Raw genomic sequence first — 17,268 nt, 5'->3', positions numbered from 1 at the left:
ATTCATTAGACTCCTAATAATAAGAAATTTATATGCCATAAACTGTCTGAAAAGTTATTTGAATCAAATTACCACACTTTCTTGTTATTTTTCGCTAATTTAAAACTCCTACCAACGAAGATAAACGCAATTATATTTTTGCAAAGACAATAGCTCTTGTTTTTAAGCATCTAAACAAATAAAAAATAGTAGAACATTACTTTTTTCAGTGAAAAAATTGTACCTAATGTCTAATATATTGGAGGATAGGGTTGATTAACATTAATAATTTTCCTGATTTCTTTTTAAAACATCATTTGTTAAATAACAGGAATTTGTGGATTGAAAAATGCACAATTTAAGAGTTTAATAAATTAATAATTTAAATAGTCCCTTTTAATAGAGTTTAACAGTCAATTTCAACTTTATTAATTTTAATTGTAAAATGTATGTTGTCTGACACATTGTAGTTGCCTCATTAAAGAATAATTCGTACCACAAGGTGGTTCTAATTAAGAGTCTAGACTTTACTTCGAAAAAAATAATAATTAGAATTATTTTTCTCATCTTTTCTGCTGCTTATAATTATGTTTTAAATCTATCAAAGTATCAAAGATTATGTTTTAAATCTATCAAATTATATGAGATTATGTCTTAAATCTATCAAATTAATTACCAAAATTTGGTATAGGGTCAGTTTCCAGGCGCGGAGCTTTTGGAACCCACACTAAACTGTTTCAACGATACCATTCGAAAACAAACAACGAAGTTTAATCGACTTTCATCTTAATGAAAGAGTGCAGATATTCTATCTCTCTTTTTGTTATAAATAAACGATTTTGCGTAGAATTCAAATGCTTTAAAATCAAACTTTTCATTTTGATGCAAAATATTTTCTAACGCTGCACTGACAATATTTTGTCACTTTTTCATGCAAATAAAAATTCATATAAAATAGACATTTAGAAATCAAGAATTTAATTGGTGAATTTAGAGTAGGAAGAACAACCCTCATTCAGTAAGAATGTTCCCTAAGTTAGTTGTCGTTGTTGACGAATTCCTGTTTAGGCAGAAGGGGTGCGATTGTTTCTGTTTTTCAGTGGCACCATCTATGGCCAAGAATTCGACTTCTGCCACACCATACGTCGCACCCGTTTATAGGGCGGACCCATTCATACATCCATTCATTCATCCACAGATCGTAATTTTGACCTGAATCAGAGAACGATCGATCTCCAATTCAGTACCCCCAGAGGTTTGATTTGTTATGGGAACATGGATGACTTTTGTAACTCGACAGATTTAACGTGCAGCAGTCACTTTACTACACGGGGAGGCTTCGGCCAGCGCGGTTCGAACCCACGAACTCTCCGACATGGACCCAGCGCCCTACCGACCAGGTTATTCCGGTCCCCTAAGTTAGTTAAAATCGTAAATGGTATTTTATTATTTCTTAAAATTTTAACCTTTTTTTTTATGGCAGTCTAATTTTCTGAAAGAAATATTTAAAATATTAATTGAATAATTATTATTAAATAAAAAACGCCGATTAATAACCGTTAACCGATAAAGATAAAATTCTCAAAAGTTGAGGAAATTCGGAGAGGGCTCCAAAAGTTTCTCACGAAACAGACCCAATGATAGAAGTATATGTTAGACTAACTATAAACACTTCCAGTTATCTCATTGTTTTAACTCTCTCCTTTTGAAAGTGCTAAAACGTTTCGGAATATTTCTTTCAGGATTACGCTATAGCACTAGTACTTCCAGAACCAACAGCATTCAAGAAATGGTTGGCATCCAAAGGCTATACAAAAATTGAAAACATGGCCGAAGTTTTATCGAGCAAAGTATGTATATTATTTAAAACTAACTTGCACAATTATCAAATTATAAGAAAAAAAAGAATCTTATTATCATATTTTCAAATACTAAGTTATGACTAAGTTATCTTGTAAACTACCTTAAATATGCTAATTATAATAAGGTGATAATAAAGTAGCTTTAAGTAAACAAAATATTTTTTTTTGAACATCCTCAACATCAGGAAAAATCCTATTTTCTAAATTTCAGATACATTAACAATTTTTTTATAATTTTTGTACCACACTATTATTGGTTTATTTTAAGGAGGAACTATTGGTTAATTTTTGTACCACACCATTATTGGTTAAATACATTTTCAATTATAAGGTACATATCGTTTTTTTTAAGGTAGTTTTCCAACATAAAAGTTTTAAAAATGTCACCATTGTAAGCTAAAAGTAATTAATAATGCTTTTAGGTATTTTGCAATCCCTTTTAAATTTCAAATTTGTTGGCGTAATGTTTTTCAATTCTAAAAATATATAATAAAATCTTTTGCAACATATTTTAAGAATCCCTGTTAAAAAAATAATGCTTTTAGGATATTACAATCATGAATTATGAGCAAAATTATTCATGATTGTAATATCCCCCCCCCCTTTTTTTTCTTTTTTTTTTTTTAAATTTCTAAATTTTTTATTTTTTTCCANGTAAAATAATTCATAATTGTAATATCCCCCCCTAATTTCTAAATTAAATTTATTGTATTACTTTTCTTTGTCGTCTGAACAGGATTTTCCTCTTGACGACGAATATATATATATTCCTTGTATTTATGCGTTTGTTTTTGTTCCCAATAAAGTTATATTAGTATTGTTGTCAAAAAAAAAAAAGAAAGGAAAAAAAAAGACATATTAGAAGTTTCTCACTAATATTTAAACAAGAAAGAAAAACAGAAAAAAAAAGCTTTTAAATCTTGATCAATCATTATTGAAGTCAGTGACTGCAACAAGGGATTAAAATTATTTGAATCCATTTTCTTCCCTTTGACTACGAATTTTAAAAAATGATTTTTTTTGTCCCGTTTATTATTCAAAAGGACAAAATAGGTCTCAAATAAGGCAAATTTAGTACTTGGGATTTAGCAAATTTAGTATTTGGGATCGCAAGCGGTTATCAATTTAGAGACCAGGACATATATGTCCCGGTCGTACTTAATGGTGGGATATATATGTCCATTAGTAATTTTTAAACATTTGTTGGGACAAATGAGTTCCGTTAGTAGTCGAAGGGTTAAAGCATCTTCTAGCGTCACACTAGGAAACGTTTTTCTGCCTGATTTGTGAACCCCTAACGGGCATAGTTTTTTTTTTCATTGGTCTCCAAATGTAAGAATTAAAGGTTACTATTACGGAACACCCTGAATAAAAAGTAATAAATGACGGCACATAATGGAGTAAGAAATATAGTAAAAGATAACAACGCTACCTTTCAGAGTTAAAAATTAAGGTTTTTGAACTAAATGTACTGTAAGTTGCATGTAACCGATTTTAACCTGGTCACATGGGAGCACAAAAAGTGAATGTAAAGTCTAACGGGGATGGATATCTCCATTACAGAGAAGTCTTTAGAGGTAGAAGGTAAGGGTAACATTGATATATTTACTGTCAATTATTTATAGTGAACTTTGGTACAAAACCTAGGTAAAAGTTTTCCTGAACTGCGTACGTCAATATATGATTTGTCTCTACCCGGGGCAAGCAAATGTCATGATTTCCCGGTGGTTCATAATTTTTGATGAAAAAATTTTGCAAAACGTTACGCTTCCTCGTAACTCAAACGCTAACATTATTTGAGCATCACAACGCATGTGCGGACATTTTTCATTATATCGGCTATCACTGAATCGCTGAGAGGTAAAAAAAAATATTGAGCGTTACGGTTAAAGTAAGACAAACGCTATGCAAAATCTTTCTAATTAGAAGTAATAGATGAGTTGCGTTCCGTTGTCCGAGTTCAGCAATGGTGCAATACAGTTACCCGTGATGTTATCGTTACTATATTTCTGATACTATCACACTAGTCCGTTTTTAATTTGAGTAACCTTCATAAATGCATATATATTATAGTTCTGTTTTAAAGATTTTCCTTAGATTCAAAAAAGGAAGAAAAAAAATTTAACTCCGGAAATTTTTTTACATAGCTCGCTAAGATTTAAAAATGTCAAATGAAGAAGGGAAATATATTAATTGTCATCATCAGCAGTGGCACGACAGCCCTTTGTGAGCCTGGGCCTTCCTCAGAAGCTTTTCCCATTCTGTCCTTCTCCCAGCAATTGTTTTCCAGTTCTTTACATGACGAATTAATTACTATGTACATGACAAAATTATTTCTTTGCAATATAAGTGTTCTGTTGGTGACATTGAACCATACTTTTAGTAATAACTGAATTTTATGATTATAAAGTCACATAATCAATCATAAATTCTTTTTTTTTATATTTATATAAGAAAAATAATTCTTACTAGAAAGACGGACTCATATGCATTGATCAGAACATTATCAGATTTTGATAATTTACAGCTCAAATTGAATTATCTGAACATCAACTGACAAAGTCTGTCTAAAAAAGTAACTATGTTGATTTCTGTTAGGAAATAAGAAAAGATTTCCTGTTAGAATTGCACCATTATGGGAATGAAAAACATCTGAATTCATTAGAGCAAGTAAGTCTCGTTCAATTTCTTCTTTCCGATAACGATTTCGAGTGCCCAATAACATTGAATAAACCTCCCTTGATTTTTCAGGCAAGAAACATAGCTTTCCTTTCAGAGCCTTTAACCATCGAGAATGATTTATTGACGCCGACTTTCAAAATTAAACGAAACATTGCACGCAAGCGATTTGAACAGATTTACCATAGGTTATATGAAGAAGGACCACTTATTGCTTCTCTGAAATCTTAGCATCTTAAAAATGCATATATGTCTTCTTTAACCACAACTATTTTTTAAAAGAAATTTGTACTTAAATATTATGTATTGTATTTAAAAAGCATTTTTACAACACCTCTAATAATCATTTGTATTATTTTCAATAAATTATTTTTGTAAAAAAGAATAAATTATTTTTTTTACTGTAATATTTTATCAATTTGTTAATTAATCATTAAATTTCAAGAACAAAATTTATAGAACTTCATAGGCTTTCGTTTTATGTTTTTTTTCTCCAATATTTAAAGAATTTTTAAAAAATTTAATACAACTACTATACTGGTCACCAGTGTACAAAAGAACCATTATGTTTAATACTTATATATTATTATAAAAACCATCCTAATAATCTCAATAAAAGAGCTCAAGTGGATTTTAAGCATGAGCTGCATATAAGGATATTTATATTCCCACAACCTACTTCCATAATTTCTGTATTATAGTCACATACATATGAAACATACAGGGTAATGACGAAGCGGCTGACTGACTGATTGCAAAATTAAAAAAACTTGTAAACAAAAGATAATAAAAGAATGAAACTATACGATGTCTATTGTGAAAGCTGTAACAAAAGTTGCCAGCAGATGGCGCTATAAGCTGAAAAGAATTTTTTAAAAGAATACAAAGTAGCCGTAGTATCGTAATCAAACTGCGATATTCCAGTTCTTGAAATACTCGTTGTTCAATAAAATATCCGACTTAAACCCCCTAATCCTGTAATGGCAAACTACTCTCACGTTTTAACGTTAAAACTGATAGTCGACGACTTGCAGTACTATCTGTCGGCAACCATTGAAACTAATTTTCAAAATTTCCGTATAAAATCTTTATAGCTTTCATAATAAACATGCCATTTGTTTCATTCCCTGTCACTTTTAAGTCAAAAATTTTATTTTTAATAACCATCAGTCATCCGCTGGAGACCCTATGCCTCATACGTATGTATTAATTTTGGTACTGCGGGCAAATATTATGTAGCTAAAGTGCCCTGAGACAAATTTAAATTTCCTAAGCGTGACACAAGTTGGAAAATTTAGAGAGCCTTTGCTTCACAAGGGAAATTTCTTCCAAGGCAAGCCATTGCTTAGTGGAGGGTGGTAAGGTATATTAATGGGAAAATCAATTATGTATTTCATTTAACTCTTTTTCACTGCCAAAAATTTCAAATTATTTTCTGTTTCTTTGACAAAATCTGATCCCCTAAACACTGCCACGATTAAAAGTTCAGTACTGCTCTAGTGAAATATTTTTAAAGCTACTACCCACAAATAAAAAGTATTCAAATTATTTAGCAATAAGGATATTATAAAAATGATAAAGCCAATTTTTGTTTATTTATTTGAGCGAATAGTCGGTGAACTTTTTATTCTGGGCACAGTTCAAAAGGTGTGTTTAAGAAAATGAACAGTAAAAAAATGTGGCTTTCTAATGTTCAACCTAAATTTAACAACTAAACAAGGAATTTCGTACTTACTTTTTTTAAAAAACTAAGCATAATCATTGCGGGGCTAAGTCCCGGACGTACCGGGGTCAGAGGGGCTGGGTATATTACAGATGTATCTCGTCATATTCAGAGCACTAAATAAGAAAATGGGCTTAAAAAATATAAATTAGTTCAATCGAAATTCTTTAAAAAAAATTAATAAAAGTTTGAAAAATGGAATCAAATACAGGATCCATTTTCCTAAATAGGTCCATTTTCATAAGCACGCATTTTGAGCTGTGCCCATTTTCTTTACATGCATTTTGAACTGCGCACATTTTCGTAAACACATATTTTGAGCTGTCTCCAAAATAAGAAGTTCACAGACGGAAATCTGAGTCTTTACGATAACTTTTTCACCATTGGTCAGATGCTCAGTCCCATGGCGAGAATTCATTTCCCATTTTAACTCGTTTTTGCAATACTTTCTTTGGAATTTATTCTAATTTTCATAACAGCATGATGTGGATCGATAATATTAGTCAAATGGCAAACAAAACTTTGAAACGAAAAACTTTCATTGTGAAGTTCCTAAAGTAAAGAATGTTACTAGAGGCAAAAAGCTTTTTTTTAAAAAAAATACCTCTGAACCGAATGTAAACTTATGTTTGTCAAAACATAATTAGGTATGTAAATTTCTCAAATCACAATTGAAATAGAATAAAAAGAAACATTTGCAAAAGAAACAAACAATTTAACGATTACTACTAAATTACGACATGATATCAAGGACAACATTGCCGCAGTTAATTAAAAAATACAACATGTGAATTCGATGATTTGAACCATTGAAGTGTTTCAAATAACATTGAAGAATTGTTGTATCGAACTATAGCAATGATACATAAAATTAAAACTTAGTTTCTTTCTATCAATTGATTTAGTTTCATAAAAATAACATTTTATTCGAAATACTATTAAGAAATTTGTTAATTTTTTGCATATTTTTTTTTAAAATTTGTAGATTTAAAGCAAGTTACTAAGAACAAGTTATTTAAATAAATTCTTATTCCATAAGCAAATAAAAGATTTGTGGAAAAGAAAATTCATCATTCTATAAAACAAAGGTGTTATTTAAGGAGTGAATCTGCAGCACGACTATCTTCATAAATTCTAATTTGTTTAACTCCAACGCAGTCACACATATTATTTTTGTGAAAATAAAATTTATTGGCGATCGAAATGGGCTGCAGGTGGCGTAGAACAGAACTCTTTTCCTATGGCAACACTTCACATGCTTTCCCCATTAGCGTGTGGAAAGTTATAGAGGAAGGAAGTACGTTAGTTTCTCTCTGGATTTTCATATAAATTAAAATCTTTTAACTTGAAAAACTATATGGAACTGAAAACTACATTAAGCATAGTTCTAAAGAAAAGTATCACGGAAATTTAAAAAAAAAACATTTTAATTAAGTAAAAAGGAAAAATATTAAGAAAAGGGAAAATATCGTAGTACATTCCTATATAACTGAAAAGAGGAGGAGAGGGAAGGGAGAAGGGCTAATAAGGCATGAAACCGGTCTTTCCCCAGATGGCGTATTCGAGTGTTGCGATCGCGAATTCTGATGCGTCACATTTGCTTGGATCCTTAAAATTTAAATGCCGTCTTAAAAATAAATGCGAAAGTGAAAAACCCTGAAAACCTGTGTAATAACTCGATAACAAGATACCAATTTATATACTATTCATATTCAATATAATTTTTTGAACTAAGATTTATAATTAAATTACCTACTAATAAAGGATATCTACTACTAAAGAATATCTAATACCTACTAATAAAGAATAAATAAAGTGTATGGTAACTAATTTTAGAAAAAAACTTCGTTCTTAAAGAATAGCGAAACTGGGTTTTAAAATCGTGTGCAAATTAATCACGATATTGGATTTAAGAACGCGAAAATACAAATCGCAATATTGGATTTTTGAATCGCGATGCCTGATTTTTAGATCCTGTGAATACGGATAGCGACATTGGATTTTAAATTGGAGTTAATACGAATCGCAATATTAATTTCAAAAACGTGTAAATACAAATTGCTGAATAAGGATTTTTAAATCACGTGAACACAAATCGAAATGTAAGATTTTTAAATCGCGTGAATATGATTCGCAATGAGTAACTTTTAACTCCGGTAAATACGAAAATCGATATTAAAATCGAGTGATTGATATTAAAATCACGTGAATCCGCGATCTTAACGGATTCCGAAGTAATTTCACACATTAAAAAGGACCGACAAACCACTATAATAAAATCAAAATTGCAAAACAGTCACGCGTATGAAAACGTCTCGCTGCCGAGATTCAGCGAAGGTTTCAAAATTTAAATCGTAGAACCTAGTTGTGTTACTTTACATTTTAGATTGGGGGTGGAAACTTCGTCGGTTTATAAGTTTTGATTTGCGGAAGTTCGCGAATCAGTGGTCTTGAGATAAGCGGAATTCTCCGAAAAAATCACATGCCCTGCTCCTAGTTTCTAGACCTGGAGGAATGGTACGAAAAACCAGGAATTCCGGGGTACACCCCGAAGACGATCACCCCTACTATAATCAAAGAACTGAAAAAATTCCTCTCTTTTTGTTCTTTGCTGTGTTCTCTCAATTCAGATTTTTAATTTTTGTTTAAAGCAAGTTTCGAGATGTTTAAAAAAGAAGTTACAGTGATTTTCTCCCGTTTGTTTGCTTGCCTTCAAAAAATAAAAAGGCCTAAATTAAAAATAGTCAGCAGATGCTGTAATAATCTGAAGCACCTACTGTTGTTCTGGAGAGTTTCTGCATCCAGGAGTATATGCATTAGACTGTGAGAGACAAAAATGACAAACGATTTGAAATTGGTGGAGACACTGGTAACTCCTAGAATGCAAGTTTTGTTATGAATAAAGAGTGTACAAACAATATAAATAAAAAAATGCTAAGACAATTCGTTGTTTGCAGCTCAAAAACTGGGGCATTTACTTACACTTAATTTTAAATTTTTTTTAAAAAAAAGATTGACATTGCTAACTAAGGAAAAACAAACAAAAAATTTTTTTTTCTTCCAATACAGCCACTACATGGCCACTTAATCAACGTGGCGAGTTCCGTTTTTGCATACAAATTACAGGACGAAATTGCGAAATTTCACTACTTGCCAGTTGTATCATTCTCACTGTGGTCGCTTTTTCAAAAATTTAAAACAATTTTAAAAAAAAACTGTTTATATTAATAATGCAAGGCGTTTTTTCAAAACATGGTATACACTATAACGTTCATTTTCAAAATGAAAAAAAATATTTAGAAAAAGGTATAAAATGTAGTAATTATCAGAATATTACGAAATATTCATAGTGATTCCAAATTTATTTTTTTAAAAATAGCAAAATGCACACAGGGTTCATTTTTGACAAAGAAGTGGCCATCAGACGGGGACTGTCAGGCACCTATGCGTTTAAACCGCAATTGGAGATTAAGTCCCCTACAGCCAGAGGCAACCACTTATTTTGCCCTATAACTACAACAGTTTGAGCCAGGGTTTGATTCATTCAGCTAGACTGGACGTCTAATTAAAATACAGTTTCTCTCATAAATCTCAGTAGTTTGAAATTCATTTTAATGTAATGTCTTTAGTTCAGAGCAAGAAAAGTCCACTAGCGCTTGGGTGTAATGCAGGGGACTGACAGCTACCTGCCCTCTTATCTAAATAGTGATAGAGTAGTGCACCTATGCGTTTGCACTAGCATTGGATAATCATCAATAATGAATTCCAATCTGTCGCCAATAGTCCATTAGTATAGATCTAGATAACCAAAAAAAATAATCACCAATTACAGAAGCAATGAGGTGCAGTCTAAGGTCAAGATGAATAGACACTCATGCAAATAGTACAGACAGAATAGTGTGACATGTAGCAGAAAATTTTATAGTTTAGGCAAGTCAGCAGCATCATCTTAATACAAACTTTGTAACTAATTTTAAACCATACTGAGAATAAATTCTCTAATTTCTTAAAGAGCATGTAGTAAATTGTAACTCATTCTTTTTTTAAAATTTTTTACGAAATCGATTCTTCAAATTATCCATGATTTTTGAAACTCACAGTAATAAAAGTAGCGTGAAAATAATTAATGGTAATAAATATGAAAAGACAACATACCACTCTCAATCTGCAGTTAAAGAATCTTTATTTTATACTGCCGAAACAACAATTTGCTAAATAAAACTACAAATAGTTTAAAGAGTAAAGGAATGTCTAATAAAATGGCAGGTAACGTTAGCACTTATCACAGAAATAAAAATAAAAAGACAACAAAAATAATAATAACAAAAGTTATACGACATATGATTAAATACAGACGATTTGGAACTCTAATCTTACACTACTTTAAAATGTTAATAAATATCTTGAATAATTTACAAACAATTTCAAAAAATTAAAAAAAATTAGCATTTATCACAAGAAAAAAAAAACGTCTTATAACAATAATAAAAACTCCAAACAAAGTAACAAAATTGTTCAAAGTATTCAAATTGTTAAAACCAAAAAATTTGAAAACCTAAAGTTACAATACCTTCAAATGATAACAATCATCCTAAATAAGTAGCAAACAATTTTAATAAAATTTTAGAAAAAAATTAAGCTTTATTTTAAGAAAAGCAATAAATTATTCATTTCCAAAGAAAGTTTACTCTTCAAATAGTAACATAAATGAACAACATACGGATCTGATGCAGGAACATGATAAAGTTTTAAAGTAAAAAAATATAGTAAGTCATTAAAGCAAATTCATATGACTAAGCATGACTTTTTTTGGATTCTAGCTTCAAATTTTTTTTAAAATTCCAATTACTTCACAAAAGAATTTGGAAGGATAAAAAAGAAAAATTTAGGAGACTTATTTAGTGACACTATTTGAAAAAAAATTATTAATTTAAAAAAAATTAGAAGGATAAAATTATAACAGTTTTCTAGACTTATTTGTCACAATATGCTGTCTAGCACATCTTATATAAAAAAAAAACTGCATTATACCTAACCAAAAAATATGATAAAAATAACTTAAAAATAATCATGAAACTTTAAACATTATATACATTCTAAGCTCTAAAAAACATTGAGAACATTAACTTTTTAATAAAATGAAAAACAAACTTTGATTAACAAATAACAATTTTGGCACTTTAAAATAATATCTTGATATATTTTTCATAACTTTGGAATAATAACAATCAACAATAAACATTTAGGTACTTTTAATGTTTGGCTTACTCTCAGTATAGGAATTTTTTATTTTCTTCGGTTTGGCGGCAACAGGTGGTTTCTTTTTTCCAGAAGAAGTGTGAGTGGTGGATGACTTACTATCAGAACTTTTTTTCACTGAAGACTTCTGAAACTGCATGCTCATATCTTGCAGAACATCAAACAAAGCAATCGGACAGACATCCAATCTCAATAGTTCTAAAAGAATGCTTAAAAAAACACATTATTTATTTACTTATTTCTTTTATGAAAAAAAAAACAATGAATAACTATTTTACAAGTATTGATTCTAAAGCAAAAGCAATTACAGGGGTTTGTTCAGAAGAAATTTGGGTCCGTTAACGGACCCTTCACAAAATATCATTTCATAAAAACGGACCCTTCACAAAATATTTTAACTTAAAAATGGATCCTTCACAAAATGATTTACCTTTTAATCGGACCCTTCACAAATTTTTTTATCTTAATTATCGTTTTTTTAATTGAATAAACCCCTCCCAGGGCCGAAAACAAGAAAGATGGATGTAAACGAATTAAGTTTTGCCCTCGGCAGACGCTTCTTTCATTATTCGTCCAAAATTAATATTCTGCGTTCAGCAGTATAGGCTAAATACCAAATATTTGTATGTTGCATCTCTAATTTAGAAGCAGCAATTGCTGTTTAATTTTGAAAATTGAATTCTTTTTATTATAATTTTACAGTGCTGAGCATAATCTTGTATATATTAATTTAAATTACTCATTAATTTAAATTAATTTAAATTACTTTTACTTTGTTCATTAATTTAAATTACTTTTTAAATTTGGAGTTAATATAAAATTTTGAAAACTTAACGAGTTTAAAAATTGGAAGTTTCTTCAGTACACAAATTTTACTACAAAAGATAAATGTATTTTTCTTTTGAAAATTTAATTTTTTTTAATTATAATTTTACAGTGTTGAGCATAATCTTGTATCGATTTACAATTTAAAAACTTATTGAAAAAGTTTTTTGCAATACGGACCCTATTTGCACAAATTCACAAAAGCAGGACCCTTTGAAAGAATGTGACTCAACGTTTATTTTATATTTACAAATTACGAGTAATTTTTTTCACAATTTTACAAAAACGGACCTTTCACAAAATGTCTGGACAGACCTCTGAATTAATACAAAAAAATATATATATAAAAGTTGTAAGAAATAATTTAAATTAAAAAATTTATAATAACCAAAGTTCTAGAATTTCACTGTACTTTTCAGAGTAAAGAACTTTCTAAATAAAATGGTAATATTAAATAAGCTAATTACAGTATGTAAAATAAAATCTCTTTAAATTTTTTGTCTCATCTATAAAACATGAGTACTATTATTATTATTATTTTTTTTGTATAAGCTTAGATCGTATAAGCAGGCTACAAAAGCTACCCAAAAATTTAAAAAACTACTGTACATTTTACAGTGAAATTCATTTTTATTGGAAGATGTTATGTATAAAAAATCTGACAAACTAGGATCTTAGGGTACAACTGCTGTACCAGCCGTCTCCGAATGGTTAAAGAATAAAATTCAAATTTTGAACAGAATCAGACAGGATGATTGATGAATGTGAATCGGCTGCCTGTCTGTTACCACTAATAATGGAGAAGGTGAAACAAGATGATATTCCTAATGAAGAAATGGATGACTGTAACTACATAATCCAGTTTTTAATTCATAATACAAACTTAAGTACTGACAAAGAATACCAGCTTGCAAAAGATTAACCACACAGAAATAATTGGATATGTTCTTTCTTATGGAGAAATAGGATACATTAAAAATTTTGCTGACAGTTATACAAAACTAAAGACATGTTAAACAATAGAAAGGAAAGTTACTTTCAAAATTCAAACCATTTGTCATTTAAACCAACAAGTTAAACAGTACATAGAACAGGTTTTCAGTCGTGGCCAGGATCTCAGTACTGCTTATACCACAGACTAGTGGAGTAAAGCTAGAAAATACGACACATACTGAAAATGTATTTAAAATTGTTTAAGAGAAAGATGGAAACCAATCAGCATTGGAAGGCATTAAAGAAAGCTCAAGTGGTACTAATATTGAATACAACAAAGGGTGTGATATCAAAATTGACCAGAAATATCAATTTAAAAAGAATTATGCGCTAAATTTGGCAAATTTAAGAATGGGGAAAATATTATTACTTGATCAAGCATTTATAAATGGCTAGGGGCTAAAAAACAAATAGATTTTGAAAAAATGAAAGGAGTTTTAATTATTCTGGAAAAATTGTTAATTTGGTTAACTTACATGGAAAGTCAGTAGAAAAAATTTGTTGTCAGAGGCAAAGCGCTAAATTGGCTAAGAAATACCAAACTGTTAGGTTGGCAAGACATAAAATGAAAGATATTAATGCGGTTTAAAATTTTGTTGTTGGAACTGGAAGGCTAGGAAGAAAAATTTGATAACCTGAATGGTTAATGAGGGTGAAAATAAAGATTTAACCCACTGGCGGTTAAGGAAATGTGCAAAATTGGGAGAATGTTTCTCCCCTACACACAGTTCCCCTATCAGTTAACATGGGAAAACTGGTTTTGCTATGCAGAGAAGACTGCAGGTTAAATTGCGACTTTTTACGTGCAGAACCGTCAGTGGGTTAAAGGTAAAAAAAATTTTAAGAGAAATTCTGGATTTAGCAGTAATCAATTAATGATATAAGTAATGTATTGCTGGAACTTAAAAATAAAATTTATCTAAGCTAAAAAACAATCTTAAAAGTTATTAACAACAAAATAATAGGTACCAAAATTTCCAGTGAAAAGCAAAATTATTATAAGAATATTCCAAAATAAAATTGTTAGGAAAAGGTATTAAAATAAATACTAATACCAGATAATTTGCAAAAAGGATTAAAAAATTTTAAACAATATATAATGCTGGAATATAAAAGTTTGATGGGAAAACTTATTAAGTTGTTATATAGGGCAGTGTTTCCCAAACTTATGACTTTTGTGTACCCTTTCTAAATTTTTCGTATCGCTGAGTACCCCTAATAAAAAAATGAATGAATTTTTTACGATGAAAAATCGCACAAAAAGTAAAAATTACAACTGGCTGTTGACACCACTAATTATTAACTGTTAACTCTGCAAAAAATATCCAATAGAAAAATACGTAATCGTAAATTTTCATGGCTAGCTTTGTTTTTAAATAAAAATTTTTGTAATTTTCGTTTGTTGCAAGATATTTCGCATAAGAACACGTACCCCTGCTAAACTGTTCCCGTACCCCTTGGGGTACGCGTACCACACTTTGGGAAACACTGATATAGGGCATTATTAATATTAGTTAGTTGACATTCACTCATGTCACACACAACATTTGTACGATTCTCACTTGATGGTGAGATGTAAGGAATAATAAGTAAGTTTCAGCTATTTTCACAATTCTTTTTATTTCTTCCAATTCTGATACTTTTAATACTATGTTATGGCAAATGAATTTTGTATTTCATTAATCACTTTTTTATGTGTTGAATTTGCAATGATTTCATCCTTAATCTACATGAAGCTTCTATTCTTTATTTTATTATTTATTACAATTACTTTGCATTTTTTCAGCCATTTTGGCACCATTTTTAATACATTATTATTCCAAATTGGAACATTTTAAAATCCAAGCATTAATCGCATTTTAAAACTGATTTATAGAAAGTGCAAATTTAACTGTGGAATTGTTTTTTAGTTAAACTATTTTTCTTCATAAAAAAAAAGATTTTTTTAATGATTAATTTTGTATTACTTCAGATTTCTTAAAAGTGTTTTTTTGTGATTGTTACCCTTTTTTGAAAGATATAGTGTCATCTGCTCTTTTTAAGATGTTGATTGATCTATGAAAAAGTGTTTTACTGCTTCTTACTATAGTTAGCAATTTTGTTTTTCAGTTTACATTTACTAATAAATATTGTTTCAGAGTTTCTGATGAAGGAATTCAAAGTATAAAAATGCTTGGAAACTCTTGATAAGTAGTGGGTACATTCTCTAGTATTCAGAAGAATAACGTAGAACATTAAGAATAACATAGAAAACGGGCATAGGAGATGTCGGAAACGGACAATGTTAAACTAGGGTTCCACAACAGTTTGAAATTGTTCTATGCTTTAGAAATAAAAGAAAGTTTTAACTGCTATTTTAAATAAATAAATACACAAAATACACCCATGAGAGAGCATTTTCATAAAAGCACAAAATTTAATTGCTTACTGAAACACATGAGGATCTATAATAATTCCAGATAGCTGTGCTAGTTGATATAATTCCAAGTCTTCATCAGCAAGTTTTTTAAATTGGTGTTGTTTAGAAGTTTGTTGCTGTCTTCCTTCAGTCATCTTCTAGGAGGCCTTGATAATACTTTAAAATATATAATTTGATGATTGTTTTACCTAAATTAAATATATTAAAAAATAACTTTAAGTACTATAAAGCCAAAATCGGATTTATTGAAAATTAATCTTTCATAAAAAATGCAATAAATATAACAGAAAGTTTACAAAAAAAGTTATAATAAAGCATGATTAAAATTTGTACATTATCTAATTGCTTGGTTAATTTCAAAATGAAAATAAAAACTTTATTCAATATGATAGATATTTTTGTTGAATACAATAAAAAAGAGCAACTATAAACTTGATTACATTAAATTTTTAGAAGAAATTTTAACAAAATTAGAAGGATATGTAGAAAACTTTCCTGAATATAATTGACTTTTAATTAGTGGAATTTAACTAACAAATGAATGATATGAAGGAAGTAATGAAACATAATAACAAACAAAAAACATGAAATTATCCATAAAAAATGGACAAAAAACTCAAATCTTATGTTTAAAAGTTTTGAACTTATGTAATCAATAGTAGTAGAAAATTAGCATTATTTTACTTCTTCATTTTCCTTTTTTTTTTTCCCGTAGCTTTTAATACATAAAGGAGAATTTGTTAACTTTCTAAACTGAAATCTTGAAAGAGCTATTATAAGGAAATTTTTCAATAAACACTGTAGTATAGCATAATCTATTTATTTAACTGTTGAGTTCCATAAAAACAAAATTCATATTAAAAATTTTCAGCAGAATGGATACTGTAAGACATGTTCAGAAGAAAATCAGGAAGAAAAAAAAAAAAAACTGTGCTTAAGACATGTATATAGTTACTTATTGGTAATGCCAATTAAAGAATATGCAGGCATGCTATAAATCAGAATACACAGTGGCATGTATAGAGATTGAAATTCTCCCAAAAATATTATTTCATAAAAAAATGATATCTTCCTTCGAAAATTCCAAACTAAATTCCACATTTTCAATTTATAAGTAGTTCTTATGACTATAACCAACATGCTAAAAATTTAATTTTTTCAAAAATTTTATCACTAACAAATTGCCAAACTAGAATTTTTTTTAGAAGAGATTACTGAAGCGTGATTTAAAATTATATGAATATTAATACAGCTAAGAACCAGTCAGAGCATGAAAATGACATTTCTGCGAATGTAATGCAACTCGAATAAAACAATTGTATTTTCACAAATTATAATTAGACTTCTTTTTTTTTATTCATTTATTTAAATTAGTAGCAAACCAGTATTTTGCAACATTTAAATATTATATATTTTTTCTTAGAAATTTTTATTTTACATGCAACAAAACAAAACTGTTATTAATGCAAAATTAATTTTTAGTTCACATAAAATAAAATAATTAAAATCATAGCCAAATCAGTGCTTCG

At 29.2% G+C, this 17,268-nt stretch overlaps 2 protein-coding genes across 8 annotated transcripts in view; one reads left to right on the top strand and one right to left on the bottom strand.

Annotated features, from left to right (window-relative positions):
- Window positions 1–4,921, top strand: part of LOC107447554 (long-chain-fatty-acid--CoA ligase 5) — a 45,620-nt gene extending 40,699 nt beyond the window's left edge. For both annotated transcript variants that reach the window (XM_043046007.2, XM_043046008.2), the window contains exons 19-21: window positions 1,722–1,829; window positions 4,440–4,511; window positions 4,593–4,921. In XM_043046007.2, coding sequence (XP_042901941.1) covers window positions 1,722–1,829; window positions 4,440–4,511; window positions 4,593–4,751 — 339 coding nt within the window. In that variant the 3' untranslated portion in view covers window positions 4,752–4,921. The remainder of the gene's footprint in view (window positions 1–1,721; window positions 1,830–4,439; window positions 4,512–4,592) is intronic.
- LOC107447559 (mitotic-spindle organizing protein 2) overlaps window positions 1–17,268 on the bottom strand; it is a 79,749-nt gene that overhangs the window by 61,832 nt on the left and 649 nt on the right. For 4 of the 6 annotated variants that reach the window (XM_043046013.2, XM_043046011.2, XM_071183672.1 and 1 more), the window contains exons 2-4: window positions 15,749–15,927; window positions 11,512–11,711; window positions 9,021–9,119 (exon numbers count right to left, since the gene is read on the bottom strand). In XM_043046013.2, the coding sequence (XP_042901947.1) occupies window positions 9,021–9,119; window positions 11,512–11,711; window positions 15,749–15,873 (424 nt within the window). In that variant the 5' untranslated portion in view covers window positions 15,874–15,927. Of the gene's footprint in view, window positions 1–9,020; window positions 9,120–9,586; window positions 10,042–11,511; window positions 11,712–15,748; window positions 15,928–17,268 lie in introns of those variants that run through there. The other 2 variants (XM_071183674.1, XM_071183673.1) reach the window with 2 other exon arrangements.

Source organism: Parasteatoda tepidariorum, chromosome 7 (genome assembly GCF_043381705.1).
Source record: "Parasteatoda tepidariorum isolate YZ-2023 chromosome 7, CAS_Ptep_4.0, whole genome shotgun sequence".
NCBI lineage: Eukaryota > Metazoa > Arthropoda > Arachnida > Araneae > Theridiidae > Parasteatoda > Parasteatoda tepidariorum.
This window is presented reverse-complemented; position numbering and strand designations above follow the sequence as displayed.